Here is a 23,341-nt window from a genome sequence, read left to right as displayed (position 1 = left end):
TCTAAATGTTACTTTATAAGTGTTAGTAAATAAAATTAATTCATAAATTTAGTTAACATCAATATATTTAAAAGAATGGAAGGAGAAAATGGGAAAGAAAGTAATATAAAAAAGCTAAAATCTCATCGACTGGAAGAATGCCCACAAAAATCAGTATAGAATATAGAAATGCCAAAAAAGTAGCTAAAAGGGTTGCAAATAGTTACTTCCAGAAAAGGAGATGAAAAAAAAAAGGATCAGAACAAATGTTGGCTTACTTTCTGGTTAATATTTCAAATGTGAGAGAATCTGACCAAACCAAGCTACCTGCTCTTTCAACTAGAATTAAATCAGAAATGTTTCCTTTGTCTTAGTCTGTAAAATATCAAATGCTACCATGGCAAGTGTACAAAAGGAGACCAAGATGGACTTTTTTTTTTTTTTTTTTACCAGCTGATGCTATGAAAAGAACTCAAGAAACATCACAACCAAATGAGTCATGTACTCTACCAAAGCTGTTCCAGAAGCAGTCTTAGGTTTCAATCTTGGCTCTACCACTAAAACAATGGGTGTTGTTAGTTCTCAAATAAGTCCACTATCTTCCCAGGTCTCTAGATATTTCACACATCTGTATTGTGATCCTTTATGCTGCAGAAGAATAAGCATGGAACATGTAATAAAGAAAAGACATATTGTAAGATATTAATAATAGTAAATAGAATCTACCCAATTCCTGTCAATGGCTTGTTTTCCTCTTCTTTCTTCAATGTATGACACTAGTTGATCACATTCTACCAAGATCACAAAAACACCAGGTTTTGACTACATTTTAGCTATGACCTATTATGTAAGATCAGAGGTAGAATTTTCCACTTCCAGCATCATGTCAGCACACAAAAACTTGGATAATGTCCAACCTATAGAAAGGCAATTTGAGATCAAATAGTGGAAGAATTTGAATGCTAAACTAAATAACTTTATTCTGTAAGCCAAAACCCATTATGGACAGGCAAGAGTGGAAGTAGGCAAAGTAGTCAGGGAGATCACCAGAAGTGAACAGGGTGATCAATACAAATAAATCTAAAAATAGAAATGAAGGGAGCAAGGGGATCAATCACTAAGTAGAACATGAGAGCCCAAAACTAAACAATGGAAAGAGAGTATACTCTGGGAACTACAAAGCACTGATTCATTCTAAGGACACATGGAATGGAGCTGGAGGAGCAGGAAGAAGGCAAAATCCATTTTTTTCAACTGCAAATAGAAAGGGATTATTTCAAGCTAAAATTATATACAAACAAATGTAGAAATGAGATAAACTTTTTAGGCCAGCCCCCATCGCTCATGCTTGTAATCCTAGCTACCTAGGAAGCTAAGATCTGAAGATCACAGTTTGAAGCCAGCCCAGGAAGGAAATTTTGAGACTCTTATCTCTAATAAACTACTCAAAAAAATCCAGAAGAGGCACTATGGCTCAAGTGGTAGAGCAAAAGCAGCTCAGGGACAGCACCTAGGCCCATAGTTCAGGCTACAGGACTGGCAAAATAAATAAACTTTTTGTTTCTTTTTCCTGGGTAAGGTTAGTAGGAGAGAGAAATGATAACATTTACATGTATAAATTAGTATTTTATACATGTATATATATTATATATACAACCATATGAAATTCTTATAATTTTTTCATCATTAGATTAGATTATACTACTAGGAATACCTCACTTTTTTTCAAATTTGACTCTTTTAAAAAATAATTTGAGGGGTAGGGAATGTGGCTTAGTAGTAGGGTGCTTGACTAGCATGCACAAAGCTCTGGGTTTAAATCCTCAGCACCACATAAACAGAAAAGGCCAGAAGTGGTGCTATGGCTCAAGTGGTAGAGTTCTAGCCTTGAGCAAAAGAAGATCAGGGACAATGCCCAGGCCCTAAGTTCAAACCCCAGGACTGGCAAAAATAAATAAATAAATAAACAAATAAATAAATAACATTGGAAAAAATAATAATTTGAAGGGGTGACATTGGTCAAGAAGCATGGTACTCATAACCTGACTTACGTAATTGTAAATTCTTTGTATAACAATTTGATAATTAAAAAATCAATCTGGCAATAAGTTTACACACACATATGCACATTACATCAAAATGAACTATAAATATTCTTAGATTCTTTGACAAGGAATCCTGGGCCTAACTCCTAAAATAATAAAAAAAATAAATAAAAAATTAAAATGAAACAAAAGCAAAACACAGGAAGTGATGCTATGGCTCAACTGGTAGAGTGCTAGCCTTGAGCTAAGAGCTCAGGGACAGTGCCCAGTCCTAGAGTTCAAGGCCCACAACCAACAAAAATACAAACAAAAAAACAAAAAACTATCTTTGCCAATGGCTCACACCTGTAATTCTAGCTACTCAGGAGGCTGAGATCCGAGGATCACAGTTCAAAGCCAGCCTGGGCAGGAAAGTCTGTGAGACTCAACTCCAATTAAACACCAGGAAACCGGAAGTGGTACTGTGGTTCAAGTGGTACAGCGCTCACCTTCAAAAGCTGAGGGACAGTGTCCAGGCCCAGAGTCTAAGCCTGCCACTGGGCAGAGCTGGGGGCGGGGGAGCGGGGAGTGGAGCCAAACAAAAAATAAATGAGGTGGGGGTTATCATGACTTTTGTTTTTTCTTCAAAACTGTGTTGTTTTGTCTTTAACTAGCAAATGACAAAAAAGAGAAAAGAATATGAAAACATTACAGAATTTTTATTAACAAAACTTGGCAATCAAATGTCCACTCCTTTTGCCACAGCGGTATTTATTCTCTTGTACCTGAATGTGATCACAAGAGCAACCACTTTACCCTCACAGAACACAATCACAGACAAAGAAAGTATATTTTAACTATAGACCTCAGGATTTTACATTTTTTACTTTCAAACTATCAGGAAATATTAGCAGCCTTTGCATAGCTACCAAGACTAGAGTAGCCAACAAAGAAAACAAATGCTTTTATTAACATGAAGTAAAAACAGGCTTTGCCAGTGTCTAAGGTTATAAATGAAGCCAGAGAACTACTTACCCTGAGGTATTTTGCCAGTGTTTTCACAACTCTCCCAGTCCATTTTAACTTGATTTTAACTGAAAGATTGAGTGCATAGCTCAAGGGGGAAAAATCCTAAATCTCATCTATAAAGAGTTAGTACTTGACTTCTACAAGAGACAGTTAACTAATTAACTCATTAAATTAGAGACAATTACTTGGCAAAGACAGTAACCTGTTTCCTAAACAGAAAGAAACAAAGAGGGAGGAATGAACTAAAACTGTAATCAACCAGTAGTCAGATAAAAAATGCTAAAATGGTTTTTTTGTTTTGTTTTTTTTTGGTTAGTCATTGAGCCTGAACTCTGGGCCTGGGCGCTGTCCCTAAGCTCTTCAGCTCAAGGCAAGTGCTCTACCACTTGAGCCACAGAGCCACTTCCATTTTTTTGTTTTGGTTTGGTTTTTTTGCTTATGTGGCACTGAGGAGTTGAACCCAGGGCCCCATGCATGCAAGGCAAGCACTCTACCACTGAGCCACCTTCCTAGCCCAAAAACTTGTGGTGGTGGTGGTGGTGGTGGTAGTGGTGGTGGTGGTGGTGGTGGTGGTGGTGGTGGTGGTGGTGGTGGTGGTGGGTCAGGGGCTTGAACTCAGGGCCTGAGTGTTGTCACTGAGCTCTTTGTGCTCAAGGCGAGTACTCTACCAATTTGAGCCACAGCTCTACTTCCTAAATCTTAACCTTTCTTGGGGGGCCTTGAACTCTGGGCCTGGGCACTGGTCCTGAGTGCTGCAGTTCAAGGCTAGCACTCTACCACTTGAGCCACAGAGCCACAACCTAAAGTTTGTTTTTGGTTTTGCTTTTTGTGGGTTTTTTTTTTTCTTTTCGGTTGTAGGGTTTGAACTCTGGGCCTGGGCACTGTCCCTGAGCAATTCAACTCAATATTGTGGTTGTTTTTTTTGGGGGGGGGTTGGGGGGGGGGTCTGCTCGTGGGGCCTGAACTCTGGGCCTGGGTGCTGTCCCTCAGCTCTTCAGCTCAAGGCTAACGCTCTACCACTTGAGCCACAGCGCCACTTCTGGCTTTTTTTCTTTTTGCTTATGTGGTGCTCCAGGGCCTCATGCATGCAACAATCGCTCTACCACTCAGCCACTTTCCCAGCCCCAATAAAATGTTTTAAGAATTATTCTGGGGCTGGGAGGGTGGCTCAGTGGTAGAGCGCTTGCCTTGCATGCCTGAGGCCCTGGGTTCGATTCCTCAGCACCACATAAGCAAATAGAAAAAAGCTGGAAGTGGCGCTGTGGCTCAAGTGGTAGAGCGCTAGCCTTGAGCTGAAGAGCTGAGGGACAGTGCCCAGGCCCATAGTTCAGGCCCCACAACTGGACCCAAAAAAAAAAAAAGAATTATTCTAACAGAGGAAAAACTGGTACCTCAAAAACTGTTAATGAGGGCTCTAGCTCAGTAGTAGTATACCTGCCTAATATGCTCAAAGTCCTGGTTCAATCCCTATACCACAATAACAAATCTGTATGGGCTGATTCTAATTCAGTGGTTGAACACATGCTAAACATATGTGAGGCTCTAAGCTCAATCCCTAGCACCAAATAAACAGATAAGATATATTTAAACCCAAAGTACTTTAGTTTATACAGTAAGAATGAACCACTGCCAGGCACCAGTGTCTCAACCCTGTAATTCTAGCAACTCAGGAAGCTGAGATCTGAGAATGACATTAAAAGCCAGCTGGAGCAGGAAAGTCCATGAGACTTGTTTTTTCTGGTCCGTCATGAACTCAGAGCTTGGGCTCTGTCCTTGAGCTTTTTCACTCAAGGCTAGTGCTCTATCACTTACAGCCACAGCACCACTTCTGCTTTTCTGGTGGTAAATCAGAGATAAGAGTCTCATGGACTTTTTTTTGCCTGGGCTGGCTTCAAACTAAGATCTTCAAATCTCAGCCTCCTGAGTAGCTAGGCTTACAGGCACTGGGCCACTGGCACCTGGCAAGAGTATTTTTTTTTTTTTTTTTGCTAGTCTTGGGGCTTGAACTGAGGGCATTGTCCCTAAGCTTCTGTTGCTCAAGGCTAGCATTTTACCCCTTCAGCCACTGTGCCACTTACAGCTTTTTCTGTTTATGTGGTCCTAAGAAATCAAACCCAGGGCTTCATGCATACTAAGCAAGCACTCTACAACTAAGTCATATTCCCAGCTGGCAAGAGTATCTTTTTTTTGGGTCAGTTGTGGGGTTTGAACACTGGTTTGGGGCCCTGTCCCTCAGCTCTTCAGCTCAAGGCGAGTGCTCTACCACTTGAGTCACAGCACCACTTCTGGTTTTCTGGTGGTTTATTGGAGATAAGAGTCTCACGGACTTTCTTGCCCTGGCTGGCTTTGAACCATGTTCCTCAGATCTCAGGCTCCTGAGTGGCTAGGTTTACAGGCATGAGCCACGGGCAGCCAGTGGGCAAGAGAATTTTTAAACAGACTTTTTGAATTAATAAAAAAAAAAAAAAAAGCCAGAACCAAGTATAGTAGTGTATGCCTCTAATCCTAGAATTTGGGAGGTAAAGACAGGAGGATCAGTTATTTGAGGCATGGGCTACACAGAACTTTCAGGCTACCCTGGGCTATATAGAAAGATCCTGTAGTGGCGCTGTGGCTCAAATGGTAGAGTACTAGCCTTGAGCTGAAGAGCTCAGGGACAGTGCCCAGGCACAAAGTTCAAGCCCCATGAGCAAAAAAAAAAAAAAAAAAAAAAAAAAAGAAAAGAAAAGAAGAGGAGAGAAGAGGAGAGGAGAGGAAGAAAGAAAGACCCTGTATTAATGACAAAGACTGAGGCAGAGACAGAAAAAGCGAAAGAGCTTAGGGTAACACATCATAAAACATTTGGGTCTCCCACACCAACATTATGCAAAGATTTAATTTATCAAATAATTTAGAAAATAACTTCTAAATTATTTGATAAATTAAAATATCCCATTTTGTTCTTATTCTTTCAAAGCCCAACTAAAATGACTTTAAGAAGATTATCAAATATGACTTCCTGCTTCCAAATAACTTTAGAGTTAATCATTTGCCATTTCAAAGATGTGTCTTAAGTAGCTGTAAAGCCCTGCTGGGCAAGAAGTCAAGGGCACATGAAAGACATTGACAAAAAGTAGCTGACAGTATCTGAACAAAAATAGGTTCTATTTTCTACATTAAACTTTTTCCAAACCCAACTCAAAAATGAACAGAGATTTTACATTTCTAGAAATATTGAAATTTACATATTGTACTGTAAGTATATGTATAATTTATATATAGTACAGTTCGCATGTGTTAGCATTCTGAAACTGGGGAAGTAAAATGTAAGAGACTGGAATTCTCATACTTTTAATCACAATTATTACCTCTAAAAAATGACAAGGTTTCACAAAAAAGATTATGTTGTAATTACAGTGAAACCATGTGTAGCTCCAAATGAGAAGATTATGTTAACTAGAAATGCTTTGCTTATGAAACCAACAGGTCAACATAGCAAGGCTTCATCCAACTGGAATAAACTAGGTAGTAGTAACTTCTTTGCAATTCACAGAAGTTAATCTTAAGTGACCTTTAGAATGCAACCTACATTATAGGATAACTCTATCACTCTACCTTACAAATAACCTACACATAACTAAATTTCCAACAACAAAAAGAAAAGAAAATGAAAAAAGAAAGGAAAAACTTGAAGAAACAATGATGTATTTTTTAAAATATGTCTAAATGATACAAATTGAACCTGTTTAAACTGTTTTAAGTCTAAAAACAAGTCCTTCAATACTTTTGATTAAAGGATATCTAAACACTGAAGGAAAATTGCATTTGTGCAGTAAATTTTAAAAACTGGTTAGTGTGTGTGTGTGTGTGTGCGTGTGCGTGCGTGTGTGTGTGTGTGTGTGTGTGTGTGTGTGTGTGTGTGTGTGTGTGTGTGTGTACGTACCCCTACTGGGGCTTGAACTCGGGGCCTGTACTTTCACTTTGCTTTTTCACTCCAAACTGGCACGCTACAACTTGAGCCACACCTCCACTTTCAGCTTTTTCTGGTTAATTGGAGATAAGAGTTCCACAGATTTTTCTGCCTGGGCTGGCTTAAAAACCATTATTTTCAGATCTCAGCCTCCTGTGTAGCTAAGATTTTTCAGATGTGAACTACCAATACCTCCTGACAAATAGCAGCTACACACACACACACACACACACACACACACACACACACACACACACACACACACACACACACACACACACACACACACACACACACACACACACACACACACACACACACACACACACACACACACACAGTGTCAAAAGCAAAGGTTTTCTTTTCAAGTCTGCATATCAAAACTGAGGTCATATATCTAAAAACAGAATTTAACAAGCCACAATCTGCTGAAATCTAATCTCTCATGCTATTTTTCATTCATCATAAATCTCTGTACTGTATGCCTGCCTGACTTGGGAATGTCAGAAAAGACAGATCAATACACACAGTTCATGTCAAGTAGCTCAGAAATAATGGTATAATGGACACTAAAACTGGGAGTTAGCAACACAGGTTATAAATCTCTGTGCCATTAACTCATTAGGAATTTTTGGGCAAAAACATGCAGCTAAGTTGTAGTTCTGGTTACTCAAGAGTCGGAGGCAGGAGACTAGCTTGAGTCTAGGAGCTTGTGATCAGCCTTGGCAACAAAGCAGAAGCTGACTTCAAAGGAAAACATAAGCTGAGTGAGGCTTCTCTCAGTTTCTTCTCTAGATTGCAATCAAAATAGTTGTTCTGTTGTGAGACAGGAAAAATAATGACATCTTGGGTACCAACATATTTAAAACTGGTAAAACATATTGAAAGAAGCATATTGAAAGAGTCACTGTAAACTGCTTAGAAACAGAAAAACAGGTTTCCAGATTCCCTCCTCACTTACTGAATTTTCCTGGTTTTGCCCAAACATGAAAGAGTTATCATTCTTTCTCTTCCCCTCTCTCTTAAAACCAGCTTCTTAGGGTTGGCTTTTAGTATCCCTATGCTTTACCAGGAGATGAGTTATGGCTAATCTAAGCAGCTATCTCAGCTTAGCCAACATGGGGCTGTAACAGGAGTCAAATAAACTATTCCTCCATGACCTTATTCCAACTCTGAGATTCCCTAACATTTTCAGATCCTAAATGCTTTTCAATTTCAGTAACTCAAATGACAATATCTCAAAGTAACTGTAGGTATCACATAGCGTATTTTTCATGTAGAGAAATGAATTATGTGACTAGAAGAGGACGATATGTACCAAACTGAATGTGCAAAGCTAATCCTTTTGCTGTGCACCATTACTACTCGTGCTGCCTACGGAAGCCAAATTTAGACAGGAATTCATGCCCTTTCACTATACAAGTGCTCTGCAAAGACCACAGCAGATCTGATACACAAACAACAGTTCAATGTGGAATTCACCTTATTTTAGTATATTGATCAGAAAGAAACATATTCTATCATAAATATTTTTTTTATTTTTTTATTTTATTTTTTTTGGTGGTCATGGGGCTTGAACTCTGGGCCTGGATGCTGTCCCTCAGCTCTTCAGCTCAAGGCTAGCGCTCTACCACTTGAGCTACAGCACCACTTCCTATCATAAATATTTTAATGAGAATAAGTCATTTTAACACATTTGGCCACAGGGACTTCTTTTAATTTTAATAACTTTATTAAGCCATAATGTTTAAAATAGCCATTTTAATTAGTAATATAAATTTTTTCCACTAATTACATGTAAATAAGAGAAAAGCAATTTTATATGTCTTTCATGTGTTGGCCCTGAGGCTTAAATTCAGGACCTGGACAATGTCTCTGAGCTTTTGTGCACAAAGCTGGCACTCTATCACTTGAGCCACAGAACCACTTCCAGTTTTTTGGTAGCTAATTGGAGATAAGAGTCTCATGGACTTTTCCTGCCCAGACTGGCTTTGAACATTTCCTCAAATCTCAGTCTCCTAACTAGTAGGATTACAAGGATGAGCCACCAGCACCCAGCATTATAAATCTAATTTTAAATAGTACTTTTGGTTGTATATTTCACATCCACCAGAAACAAAATCTTCTGTTTATTTTTGCAAAGAAAATTCTTCAGAACACTGCTTTTCCGGGAAAGCGTCCCATAAAATGCTATGTGCTTAATTTTTCTTTTTACTTTAAGTATTTTTAATTGAAAAATATTTTAAAATTAAAATAAAATAAAAATATGCATATATTTTCACTGTTAGCTACTAACTAAAACATTACTCACAGAGTGGGAAGGAACAGAGCATGGAAATCACTTCAGTTACCATAATGAACTAGGGCTACCAAAATAATTTTCCTCTCAAAGTGATTGTAAGCATTCAAAATAAAATAATGACCCCAGAGAACCCAATAACTGGAACTAGAATGTTTCACAGGGGAGATTAAGTTGAATAATTAATTTTCATTGTTCTTTAAATAAATACTTCAATCTCTTGTCCTAAGGAACCATGGGAACATAAAAGGAACATATATATTTATAAGCCTAGGAAAATTGTGTCTCTTTGCAATCAAGGAGCTGCTCCTGAAGAATAGAATGCCATAATGTTTGTAAGCCTTGATTAAATATCAACATTTTTGTCATTTAAAAAAAAAGGACCTTTATCCTGATAGGGAACAGAAAGTGTTAAATGATGTAAGAGAACAATCAAATGCAAATGTATTAACCTAGTCTGGACCCTGTTTTTAATAAAGTTTTTTGGTTGGTTGGCTGGCTTGTTACTGGGGGTTGAACTTACAACGTTATACTTACTAGGTAGGTGATCTACACTTGAATCATACCTCCAGTACTTTTTGCACTGGTTACTTTTGAGATAGGGTCTTACTTCCTGCCTAGACATATTCTCAGATCACAATCCTAATTTTGTTTCCTTCCATGGCTGAAATGCCAACCACATGCCACTATGCCCAGTTTCTCCTATTCTAAGAATCTCCCAAATTTTTCTGCTTGGGCTGGCCTGGAACAGGCCAATCTTTCATGTGGCTAGGATTGCAAGCACAATTTGGTGTGACGAGCCACTGGACAATAAGGGAGCCTCCTGTAGGGCTAGACTGGCCTCAAACTACAATCCTCTCAATCTGTGTCTTCCAGGCATTTACATAACATCTACAACTCTGAGCAAGTTACTTAACCTACCTGAAGCTGTGCTCTCCTCTGTAAAATGAGAATAGTAGAGCTAATGGGGGAAGGCATACAGCAAGTACTCAGCATACATGAGGACCTGGATTCAAACCCTAGCATCAAAAATACATGTAAGTAAATAAATAAAATGGTGGGTTGGAGGTATAACTCACTAGTAGCCTGTTTGTCTAGTATGTGTGTTAGGTTTATCATCAACACTACAAAAATAAAATAAGTAGCCAAATGTTTATGGCTCATATTGTAATCATAGCTCCATGGGAAGATGAGAATGGGAGGATGGTGATTCAAAGCCAGCCAAGATATAAATGTGAGACTCTCATCTTAACCAATAGCTAGGCATAGTGACATGTATCCATAATCTTGGCTACACGATAGGCTGATACCAGGAGGACTATGATTCCAGGTCACACCAGGCAAAAAAGTCCCCAAGACTCCATCTCAAAAAAATGAAGCTGGAGGGGCTGGGAAGGTGGCTCAGTGATAGAATGCATGAATGAGGCCCTGGGTTCGATTCCTCAGCACCACATAAGCAGAAAAACCCACAAGTGGTGCTGTGGCTCAAGTGATAGAGCACTAGCCTTGAGCTGAAGAGCTGAGGGACAGCGCCCAGGCCCAGAGTTCAGGCCCTACGACAAGAAGAAAAGGAAGAGCAAGAAGAAAAGGAAGAGCAAGAAGAAAAGGAAGAGCAAGAAGAGCAAGAAGGAGAAGAAGGAGAAGAAGGAGAAGAAGGAGAAGAAGGAGAAGAAGGAGAAGAAGGAGAAGAAGAAGAAGAAGGAGAAGGAGAAGGAGAAGGAGAAGGAGAAGGGGAAGAGGAAGAGGAAGAGGAAGAGGAAGAGGAAGAGGAAGAGGAAGAGGAAGAGGAAGAGGAAGAGGAAGAAGAAGAAGAAGAAGAAGAAGAAGAAGAAGAAGAAGAAGAAGAAGAAGAAGAAGAAGAAGAAGAAGAAGAAGAAGGGAAGAAGAAGCAGCAGCAGCAGCCGCCACTGCTTAGTGGTAGAGTGCTTGTCTAGCATACATGAAGACCTGGGTTCAATTCCTCAGTACCATATAAACAGAAAAAGCCGGAAGTGGTGCTGTGGCTCAAGTGATAGAGTGCTAGCCTTGAGCAAAAGAAGCTCAGGGACAGTGCCCTAAGTTTAAGCCCCAGCACTGGCAAAAAAAAAAAAAAAAGAAGAAGCTGGGAATGGAGGTCTGTGCCTGTTATCTTAGGTATAGGAGATGGCTAAGTGACACAGCATCTGCCTAGTAAGTGCAAGGTCCTGAGTCCAAATCCAAGTACTACATGATAATGATAATAATAATAATAAATAGGAATACTAATATTACCTGTATCACAGAGTTGCTACATGACAGTGCCTGATTTACATAAATTACAGTGGCCTACTAAGTATGGGCTATTATTATTTGTATTTGTTTTTTGCCAGTCCTGGGGCTTAAACTTAGGGCTTAAACTTAGGGCACTGTCCCTGAGCTTCTTTTGCTAAAGGCTAGCACTCTCCCACTTGAGCTACTGCCCCACTTCCAACTTTCTGTTTATGTGGTACTGAGGATTTGAACCCAGGGCTTCATGCATGCCAGGCAAGCACTCTACCATTAAGCCATAGTTCCAGCCCTATTATTTGTATTTTTAAAAACTATAACCTATGGGGGCAGCGAGGTGGGGGGGGGGTGTTCAAATGGTAGTACATCTGCCTAAGAAGTGCAAGGACTTAATTCAAACCCCAGTACCATCAAAATAAATAACAGAACAAATTTGTGAATGTCATTTTAAAACAACACACACACACGCACACACAATGCACACATCTTACATTTTCTAAGTAAATGTGTAGGGAAAACAAAAAAGTAACACAGTAAGAACTATGTGACTGTTTTTAGTGGCAAGAAATCTTAGGAGTAGGAGAGAAAGTAGAGTTCAGAAAAGACCTTAAACCTTTTCTACAGAATTCCTTCTTTCTTTCTTTTTTTCTTTCTTTCTTTCTTTCTTTCTTTCTTTCTTTCTTTCTTTCTTTCTTTCTTTCTTTCTTTCTTTCTCTTTCTTTCTTTCTTTCTTTCTTTCTTTCTTTCTTTCTTTCTTTCTTTCTTTCTTTCTTTCTTTCTTTTTTGCTGGTCATGGGGCCTGAACTCTGGGCCTGGGCGCTGTCCCTCAGCTCTTCAGCTCAAGTCTAGCGCTCTACCACTTGAGTCACAGTGCCACTTCTGGCTTTTTCTGCTTATGTGGTGCTGAGGAATCAAACCCAGGGCCTCATGCATTCAAGGCAAGTACTCCACCACTGAGCCACCTTCCTAGCCCAGAACTTCTTTTTATTTGCAGATAAAACCACGGTTTGAACTCAGTGTCTCATGCTTGCTAGGTGGGTGCTATAGTAAGTCATATCCCCATCTCAGAACATTCTACTTTTTAAAGTATATTCATAACTGGTGCTGGTAGTTCATGCCTATAATCCTAGCTAATCAGGAGGCTGGGATCTGAGGCTCACAGTTTGAAGCCAGCACAGGCAGATAAATCTATAAGTCTCTTGTCTTCAATTAACTCACAAAAAGGCCAAAAGTAGATTATAGCTTAAGTAACAGAACACCAGTCAATGAGAGAATTGCATCCCTTTGGTACATAGTTGGGGGCTGGGTACAATAATCTAAACAACCTAACAAAACCTATCCTAAACAATCTATCAAAGGGTTATCTCTTTCTGTCAAACATGCTGAACTGGTAGAATTCTAATCTGGGGCTGCTTGGCAGAGCAATACCTATCTGAGAATGAAACTAGCACAAACACACACATACACACATATACATCTGTGCTCATTGCTACACTATTCATGAAAGCCAAGATACAGAAATAGCCCAGATGCCCTATAATGTATGAGTGGATCAATGCAATGGAATTTTAACTTATTAGAAGCAGGTGTACCTAGAAAAGATGGTGGGGGTTTTTTTTGCTTTTTTTTGTCGGTCATGGGGCTTGAACTCTGGGCCTGGGCGCTGTCCCTCAGCTCTTCAGCTCAAGGCAAGCGCTCTACCACTTCAGCTACAGCGCCATTTCTGGTTTTCTGGTGGTTTATTGGAGATAGGAGTCTCACAGTCTCCTGCCCGGGCTGGCTTTGAACTGCGATCCTCAGACCTCAGCCTCCTGAGTAGCTAGGATTACAGGCGTGAGCCACCAGTGCCGGGCAAAAAGATGGTGTTTTAAGCAAAGTAAGTCAGGCTCAAGGAGACAAAAGGCACATGTAGAAATTAGTTCTAAAATACAAACATATGATAACATACAAAGATTATATACATACACACACACAAATTATCTAAAGGATGGTTTACTTAGAGGAGGAGCCCAATGGTATAACATCGTTCAACAACTAATGGACAGTTTGACAAAGTGAACACCAGAAAATTGAACATGCTTTTTGGGGATGGGCAACAAGAGGGGTTACACCAATGAAGAAAAGGTGAGCAAATACAGTCATTATATTCAATGTACACTATGCAAAACTTGAACTACATAACTTGAGGGTATGATTGGGATGGAGAATGTTGAGGGAAAATGGTGGAAGGCCTGACATTGATCAAGTTGCATTGTACTATAACCTGATTGGTGAATTGAAATCCTTTGTAAAACTACTTAACAAAAATAAATTTTAAAAAAACCTAAAAGATGAGTTGTCATACTGCTGATATCAGTTAACATCCCTATCTCGTAAAGGCTAGAACCAGTACATTCTGACCCAAGCAAGTTTACCTGAGTTTCTGTCATTTAAGGCTGAAACTGTCTTGACTAATATATGATCAAAATATGTGAATCTTCAAGTTCTAGAAGTCTGATACTAGCCATAGGAAGGATTTCAGTAGAAAAATGCTTTTAGAAATTTCCATGATCTCAATAGAGAGCTTGACAGAACAGGAAAATATATACATATATATACACACACATATACACGAGCACACACACACACACACACACACACACATATATACACACACACACACACACACACACACACACACATATAAAACCAGATATCTTAACCAATATTTTCACCAAAAATAAAGAATACAATCCCCAATTTTACATTCTGAAGAACTGATGAAAACCTTAATCAGAATGGCTAATAAAACAATAGGTTCTCAACAAGCACTGGTAGTTCATGCTTGTAATCTTAGCAACTAAGAAGCCTGATATCTGGAGATTCATAGCTCAAGGCCAGCCTTAGCAGAAATCTGTAAGACAGCAAAATGCTGGACTGGTGGTATGGCTCAAGTGATAGAGTATCACCTAATAAGCAAGCTCAAGACTCTAAATTCAACCTCTGATACTGTTTTTTAAAAAGTCTGGCTTAGAGCCGGGCGCTGGTGGCTCACGCCTGTAATCCTAGCTACTCAGGAGGCTGAGATCTGAGGATCGCGGTTCAAAGCCAGCCCGGGCAAGGAGAGACCGTGAGACTCCTGTCTCCAATAAACCACCAGAAAACCGGAAGTGGCGCTGTAGCTCAAGTGGTAGAGCGCTCACCTTGAGCTGAAGAGCTGAGGGACAGCGCCCATGCCTGTAATCCTAGCTACTCAGGAGGCTGAGATCTGATGATCGAGGTTCAAAGCCAGCCCAGGCAGGAAAGTCCAAGAGACTCTTATCTCCAATAAAGCACCAGAAAACCAGAAGTGTTGCTGTGGTTTAAGTGGTAGAGCACTAGCCTTCAGCTGAAGAACTGAGGGACAGCACCCAGGCCCAGAGTTCAAGCCCCATGACTGACCAAAAAAAAAAAAAAAGTCACATAAACCCACCATGCCACAGATAAGATTAAGCATTCATTTTGAAATTTGTCAGGCTTAGAACAGCCTATTCTAAGCCAGTTGTTCACACTTCACCTGCTTTGTCATTGCTGCTAATGTATCCTTTTGCTACTATATACTTTGGATGAAACAAAATTGGGTCAATGATAGTGTGTGGCTGAGAGGTAAAAGAAGAGATAACTCAAGAAATTACAGTTATACAGTAGTAAAATCTTATCTTGACAACTAGTTGTAAAATTATAGTACAGTCACACACATTGAGAATTAATTTGTCAGGGTCTGGTGGCTCCCACCTATTATCCTAGCTACTCAGGAGACTGAGATCTGAGTTCAAAGACCAAGCAGTAAGGTCCACAAGACTTTTACCTCCAATTAACCACAAAAAAAAAAAAAAGCCAGAAATGGAGCTATATAGCTCAAGTGGTAGAGTGCTAGTAGCCTGGATCACAAAACTCAAGAACAGTGCCCAGACACTGGTTCCTCACATCTGTAATCCTACTCAGGAGGCTAAGAACTGAGGATCACAATTCAAAGTCAGCCCAAATAGGAAAATCCATGAACAAAAGAAGCTCAAGAACAGTGCCCAGGCTCTGAGTTCAAGCCCCAGGACTGGCTTTAAAAAAAAAAATTGTTATGCTCAAATTTTATCAACTTAGTAGGGGGTGAGGTAGGAAAATGCACAATACTAATAAACATCTTTCTTACATTCTTTTCTTTTTTCTTTTTCCCCCATATTTTTATTAGCCTAAATTGTCATACAAGGAAAGTTCATTTTGACATGTCCATATATCCATATAGATCAAACTCACCCCTTCTATCACTCCACTTCTCCCCTCTCCCCACTTCCCAAACCAGTTTCAACAAGCTTCACTATTCCATTTTCATACCTGTATATAAACTATTTGACCATATTCACTGTATTCTCTAGTCACCCTGCCTCCTCCCACAAGTGTCCACACCTAAGATAGGACATGCTGCACATTCTTGTCATTCATTCATTTTTAAAAGTAATGTTAAGTGTTCAAAGGGATTTTATCATAGTCTTTTTAAAAAGCTATTTCCCTGTATTCAAAATAATGTTTCACTCTTTTTTTTTGGGGGGGGGGAGGTGAGGTGCTAGTCTTGGGGCTTGAACTCAGAGCCTGAGCACTGTCCTTGAGTTTTGTTCAAGGCTAGTGCTCTACCACCTGAGCCTCAGCTCTACTTCTGACTTTTGGTGGTTAGCTGGAGAAAAGAGTCTCAAGGACTTTTCTGCCTAGACTAACTTCAAACTGTGGCCCTCAGATCTCAGCCTCCTGAGTAGCTAGGATTACAGCTATAAACTACTAGCACTCAGCTTAGAGTGTTTCACTCTAACAAAGCCTTTATTATGAATTTACATATATAATTTCATTAAACATGGGCATACCTGTACTCTGTACTTTCCAAAAGGGATAAATTATTGTTTTAACTGCAGAATTATGTATGTGTGTGATACACACACACACACACACACACACACACACACACTAGCATACACATATGCTAGTACCAGGACTTAAACACAGAGCCTCCTGATCTCACTCAACTTCTTGCTCATGGCTGGTGCTCCACCACTGAGCCATACCCCCATCCTAACTCATTGTTTTAGGTAACCAACCACTCTTTTGGTTTAATTGGTTTCTTGTGATAGAATCACAACTATGTAGTATAGCAGGCTAGCCTTGAACTCTGAACCCTCCTGCCTCAGCCTCCTGAGTTCTAGAATTACATGAATTATATATGCGCATCACCATGTCCCACTACCTTTTTTTTTTTTTTTTTTGGTTGGTTGTGGGGTTTGAACTCTGGGCCTGGGTGCTGTCCCTCAGCTCTTCAGCTCAAGGCTAGCACTCTACCACTTGAGCCACAGCACCACTTTTCTGGCTGTTTCTGCTTATGTGGTGCTGAGGAATTGAAACCACAGCCATATACATGCAAGGTAAGTACTCTACCACTGAGCCACCTTCTCAGCCCCTACAATTGACTTTTGAGTCATACCATTTAAAAAGACAGACAATGCCACTGATCTAAACATTAAAGACAAGAACTTTTAATTATATTCTTAGTTCTGTTTTTTAGAGACAAGGTCGTTTATGTAGTCCAGATTGACCTCCAATTTGCTCTGTAAGTGTAGTCTCAAACTCCAAATCTTTCTGCCTCAGCCTCCTAAATACTGAGATTATAAGTGTGTACCACCAAGTCCAGCTTTAAATTGTACTCTAAAAATAGCCAAGCATGTTGGTATACATTTGGGAACCCAGCCTAGGTTACATAATAAGACCATCTCAAAATTAATTAATGAAATTTAAGTTAAATTGAACCCTCTCTATAGAGAAGCTCAAATGATGCTAAACTCAAATGACCCCAAAATTCTATCAAAACCAAATTATATCAAAAATAGAATACTCTATAATGCAACGTTGACTTACCTTTGTCCTTAACTCCTACTTTAAACCCCTACAGGACTATTCTCCTTAATTTTACTCATTTTCTTGACCATTTCAATTATGCATGTCACCTATAAATCAGTACCCGATCCTCTGTTCTTTTTATTTCATATTTAATTCATCATAAAAATTCATCTACCACCTATAAAAATCTGTATCTTCCAACCTGATGTTAATTTAGTGGGTTACATTTATTTAGAAATCAAACAAGCTCACCCTCCAAAAAATCCTGAAATAAAATTCCTTATCTACTAATATCTGGCCTAAAAATGCCAGGTTTACTACTCTTCTATTATATTCATATTTAATAGCAAATTCAATAGATTTTTTTCCCTTATAAAGCCTCTAGTATTGTCCTTCCTTTCCATTCACCCAGCCATCAGCCACTCCAGGTCACTATCTCTCAAATGTATTATTTCAATAGCCTAATAACTGACAGCCACTTACTTCCAGTCTCTCCAGACTTTACCTAACATACACAATAAGCTGCCAGAATTTACCACTTCAATGTGAGCACTCAGAAACCCACAGAGCCTCCCAATTGTTTCAAAGCCGAAGTCGTTGGCCAATGTTCTAGGTAGTTACAGCAAAAAAGACACTTTTTGTTCATCACATAAGTAGCTATATTATGTTTTCTTTACATTCTTAACACAACACAGCTGCCATTAGCTCCTGACATAATTTTGTCTTTCAAAAATCGCCTTGTTTCAAAATCCTACTATACTAAAAGGTTTTAAAGTGTAGGTTCTAGGGTTTGACCTGACTCTGGTATCTATCATTTTTTAACTAAGTAACAGTAACAAGTCATTTGATTACATCTACATAATAGAGATATCAAAATGACTTCTTAAGATTGTTATGAAAAGTAACATAAATAACATTCTTAAAGCACTGAGCCAATACATAACATACTCTAAACAATTAGTAAATATTAGCCACTGTTAATAGTTGGCCACTCTTTCCAGTCCACTTGCTCTACCATTTATCCCCACTATTCTTTTTTTTTTTTATTGTAAAAATACTGTACAGAGGGGTTACAATTACATGGGCAAGATAATGAGTACATTTCTCATCAAGCATTGGAGCCTCCTCCTTTGTTTCCCCTTCCCATCCCTATCCCTTCCCATCCTCCCCCCCACCCAATCCTCCATCTCCTCCCCCACCCCTCCCCCCCTCCTGCACCAAAGTTGTAAAGTTCGTTTTCAAAATAACGACTTGTACATCTCATTGTTGCAATGGGTCCACCTGTATCCGTATTTAAACGATTTGTTTTTTCCCTTCCCCTCCACAAATTATACTGACATCAAATACAGTGAAAGCAGGTATGCCCACTATTCTTGTCTCCATCACTGATCTGTAGAGATGGACTGGTCCTCGGGAAAGAACTAGTTCAATCACATGTCCATCATCAAGTCTTGACTTAATTCTCTGCTTTAATTAGTCAATTTGGTGTTTTTTGTTTGTTTGTTTGTTTACTAAACTAAATACAACTATAGGTATGCAAAAAAATGGTTCTCACTAAATACTAGTTGGGTAAATAATTACTACAGAAATGTATAATTAGGGGCTGGGAAGGTGGCTCAGTGGTAGAGCGCTTGCCTTGCATGCATGAGGCCCTGGGTACGATTCCTCAGCACCACATAACAAAAAGAAAAAAGCCGAAAGTGGCGCTGTGGCTCAAGTGGTAGAGCACTAGCCTTGAGCTGAAGAGCTGAGGGACAGCGCCCAGGCCCAGAGTTCAGGCCCCATGACCGGACTCAAAAAAAAAAAAAAAGTATAATTATCAGATATGTGTCTAATATATCTAAATGCGCCCATAATAAAATCCAATTCAAATTTGTATCTATCCTAAAACTTTTTGTAAGGAAGTGGTACTATGGCTCAAGCAGTAAAGTGCTCACCTTGAGATGAAGAGCGCAGGGACAGCGCCCAGGCCCAGAGTTCAAGCCCCACAACCGACCAAAACAAAAAAAAAACAAAAAACACTTTTTGTAAAAGTATCCAATAAAGCCGGGCGCTGGTGGCTGACGCCTGTAATCCTAGCTACTCAGGAGGCTGAGATCGGAGGATCACGGTTCAATGCCAGCCCGGGCAGGAGAGACTGTGAGACTCCTATCTCCAATAAACCACCAGAAAACCGGAAGTGGCGCTGTAGCTCAAGTGGTAGAGCGCTTGCCTTGAGCTGAAGAGCTGAGGGACAGCGCCCAGGCCCAGAGTTCAAGCCCCATGGCTGACAAAAAAAAAAAAAAAAAGTATCCAATAATTTTAAGTATCCTTTGAAGTAGTCAAGTCAGGAATAAACATTTAATATGTTACTTGGTAACTGTAGTCCAAATGCTCCAACCAGCTATAATGTATCTAAGAACCTTTTGCTTTCCTGAAGTATTTCTCTCTTCCTTTCTTATAAGAAAGTTTAAGTCAATATAGAATTTTCAATATAAAAACAAAATAAGACTATCATAAAAATAACATGTCAGGGGTTTGGGGTATAGTTCAGTAGTAGAATACTTGCCTAATAAAATGAGGTTCTAGATCAATCAACAGCACCACAATAATACTAATAATGTGCAAAAATAAAGTAATATGCAAAACATTAAATGAAAAGCTAAGATTTAAAAGTTGTCAAATAGTCTTAGTCTCTTTCCTTGTACCACCAAGCCACACTACCACCACCATTATCCATATACCCATTCCAAAAACAAGCCTTCAAAACAAAATAAAATAACAGGCTGGGAATGTGGCTTAGTGGTACAGTGCTTGCCTAGCATTCCTGCATACCACATAAACAGAAAAAGCCAAAAGTGGCACTGTGACTCAAGTGGTAGAGTGCTAGCATTGAGCAAAAGAAGCTCAGGGATGGTGCTCAGGCCCTGAGTTCATGCCCCAGGACGGGCACACACTCACAAAAAAAGCAAGCAAGCAAGCAAGAAAGTAACAAATCCATGCGGAATTAACATTTTTTTTTCATAGAATTTTTAAAACTGGATTTTCATTCTTATATCTCACTGGGTCTCACATGAGAAAATGAAACCCAAAAAGAAAATGAAACCCAAACTTAAGGGTATAAGAGCCAGATAGATAAATGCAAGCCTGGAAATTGAACCAATGATCCTGATTCTTGGACCAATGCTCATAGTACTATGTCAAGTAGCATCAACTGATTTTTTTCAAGATCATTTAATGTAAAAAATATAATACTATATCATTTGAACTCCTACAATTGAGATAATCTTATGACAGAGTTAACAGTGATATATTTTGGGATGTTCTCAGAAATACCTGGGAAGAATACAAGCCACAAATTGAACAGTTCTGTTATAACTACTTTTGTTCTTGAAAAGATACTTCCTTCAATTAATTGTGTAAGCCCAGCCCTTGGGAGGCTAAGGAAGGTAAATGAACTACACATGGGTATGGTATAGCATTCTCCTCAATAATAACTTAAAATGATGTTTCAGATAAAAATGGAATCAATTCAAGGCTCATATATTAGAATCTTTTCCTAATATAGAACCATAGAGTTTTGGAATTAGAAGTAACCTTGGAGGTCACCTTTCATTTTAGAGAGGAAAATAATACCCAGCAGGAATCTGCCCAAGGTTAAAATGTCTACGCAAGAACTCAAATCCAAAATAAAGTTTTCAAAAGAACAATTCTGGGAAACACCACAATATTTAGTGAAATTCCTTAAAAATCTAAGAAAGTGAAGCAAAAATTAAGCAAACCTCTTTAAAAAAAAAAAAAAACAAGTCTACAGCCTAGTCACTGATCCTAAAATCTTAAAATAGGCAAGGGTTTTAGACAATAACATTTTGTATCAAAACCTCCAAAAGCCCTATGGTTATGCTATGAGTAAGCAGAGAATGGGAAAGACACACACAAATTAAGAATAGCTTTAGCTTTAATAGTATCTCCATAACAAATTATATGAAGGATTATTCTTAAACTAAAAAATTGTATAAACATACTATTTTCAAGAAAGTAAGAATTTTGGTCATAATACTTACCAATTATACAAGTATGCCAGTGAATTTTTAAACTTTACCTTGGTCTTAGCTTAAGGGAAGCTATAAATTGTTTTAAGTCCATTTTTACATATTTTTAAATCAAAGAGAAAATAATTTGAGGAAAACCTTTTATCAATGGTAAATATAAAGAAAATCTTTCGATCACATATCAGCAATAGAATTACAAACTATATCGTCTTGCCATCTTTGTAAGCACACATGAAATTAAAACATTGCTTAAAGGTAAGGTTTGAAAAGGTTTAGAGTACATTTGTTTCTTGTTGAAAAATATGTTAATTTACCTGTAGGAATATGTTTCTCAACTCATGAGGATCACCTCGCTTGGTTGTGTGTATCTGTAGGGGGAAAAAAGCCAGTTAATGCTTCACTAGAGACCACACAGTCTCTTTAGATTACAGCTCAAATCCGCTAACAATCAATGGTCTAATCTTTTATGGTGGGATTTAGTTTTAAGCAATCCAAAAGCCCAAATTGCTGATAACTACTCTCAAATTGGAGATCTTAGACCAGAAGGTGGGGAAACAGTGTGAATGGTTAAAAAAGGGGAAATAACATGTTACCTCTGTACTGGAAAGAAAAGGCAATGAGTGTCAGTCTTTTACTTTACTCCAATTCTTAGAACAACACAGGAGCAATCACCAAGCTTCAAACCCAGAGACCCACAAGAGTAGGGCAACAGGAGTGTTAAAATGCACAAATTAATAGCATGGCCTAGCAGCCTTTCTTCTCAATGGAAACCAATAATTACATATAATTATCTCGGCAGTCGTCTTTCCCCATCGAAACCTAAAATATGAGCGCTTCCACAATACAGATACTTTCAACATCCTGAGATCTACAACGAAAATGACAACCACTGCCCTGGCTGTACCAAGGCTCCAAATCACTCAATACCTACCCCCTCCCCCACCCCACACACGGATGCCCTAGGTAGCACCGGCTATACCGGCCACTTCCATTCCCTTTCCGATGCTCCCTAACTCTGTGCTCACAATTCCACGTACCTAAAGGCAAGACCCTACTTGTCCTTCAATGCCCAGTGGTCCTCACAGCCCCCTCCAACTCACAGCCCTCGTCCTTCCCCTCCCCCAGCCGGGCATCCTCTTCCCTCCGATGTGAGCCCCGCGCCGCTCTCCCACCCGCAACCTGGAGCCCCCGGACGCGCTACCCAAGAACTAGCCACAAAAAGAAATGGAAAAAGGGTAGGGGGAGGAGGCTGCAGGCAGGGCCCTTGGAATGTCTCTTATGCAATAAAGGCAGCAGCAGAGAGTTGGAGTCACCTTGACCGCCATGCTGTGCTCGGAAGCCGGGGACGAGCGAGTGAGCGAGCAGGGCCCAGCTGTCACGGCGCGCGCGCGCCGCCTCGCCCGCCGCGCCCGCCCTCCCGCTCGCCGGGGCCGCGCGCGTCCCTATGCAAATGAGCTCGGGGCGCGGCCCGCCCCGAGAAGGCCCGGAGCCCGGGCTAAGAGAGCTGGACCCCCCGGCGGGACCCTGGCCAGCGGCGTGGGGAGGAGAGGGACCGCTCCTCCTGCCACCAAGACTGGAGTGCGAGCCTGGGGATTCCGATGCGCTAGAGGTTGTCTGCGGCCGAGTGCAGGACGCACCAGCCTCAAGTTGCCTAAGGCCTCTTAGTGGGTGTGGCTTTGGGCTCAGGCTTCAGCCAAAGGCGGTTTCCCCTGAGGCTTTTAAAGGAGCCCTTTGGGGCCTATATTGCACAAGATTTCGAAATACTGAGGAGCAGGTCCCATTAATAATCGTTAATCCAAGGCAAATACTGACGAATTGGGAACTGCTCACTCGGGTGGAAAATTTTAAAAACTAACTAGGTAACTATAACAAGAAACGTGCTTCTAAATTTGTC

General features: G+C 39.8%; 1 protein-coding gene across 1 annotated transcript in view; it reads right to left on the bottom strand.

Moving 5' to 3' along the window:
• The window catches only part of Slc25a12 (solute carrier family 25 member 12), a 100,666-nt gene extending 77,835 nt beyond the window's left edge, over window positions 1–22,831 (bottom strand). Inside the window, exons 1-2 of the mRNA XM_070020941.1 lie at window positions 22,761–22,831; window positions 21,762–21,815 (exon numbers count right to left, since the gene is read on the bottom strand). Of these exons, the coding sequence (XP_069877042.1) occupies window positions 21,762–21,815; window positions 22,761–22,772 (66 nt within the window). The 5' untranslated portion in view covers window positions 22,773–22,831. The remainder of the gene's footprint in view (window positions 1–21,761; window positions 21,816–22,760) is intronic.
• Window positions 22,832–23,341: the final 510 nt, after the last annotated feature.

This window comes from Dipodomys merriami, unplaced genomic scaffold (genome assembly GCF_024711535.1).
Source record: "Dipodomys merriami isolate MVZ:Mamm:240054 unplaced genomic scaffold, mDipMer1.0.p SCAF_1, whole genome shotgun sequence".
Classification (NCBI taxonomy): Eukaryota; Metazoa; Chordata; class Mammalia; order Rodentia; family Heteromyidae; genus Dipodomys; species Dipodomys merriami.
Note: the sequence above shows the minus strand (reverse complement) of the source record. Positions and strands in the feature narration are given on the sequence as shown.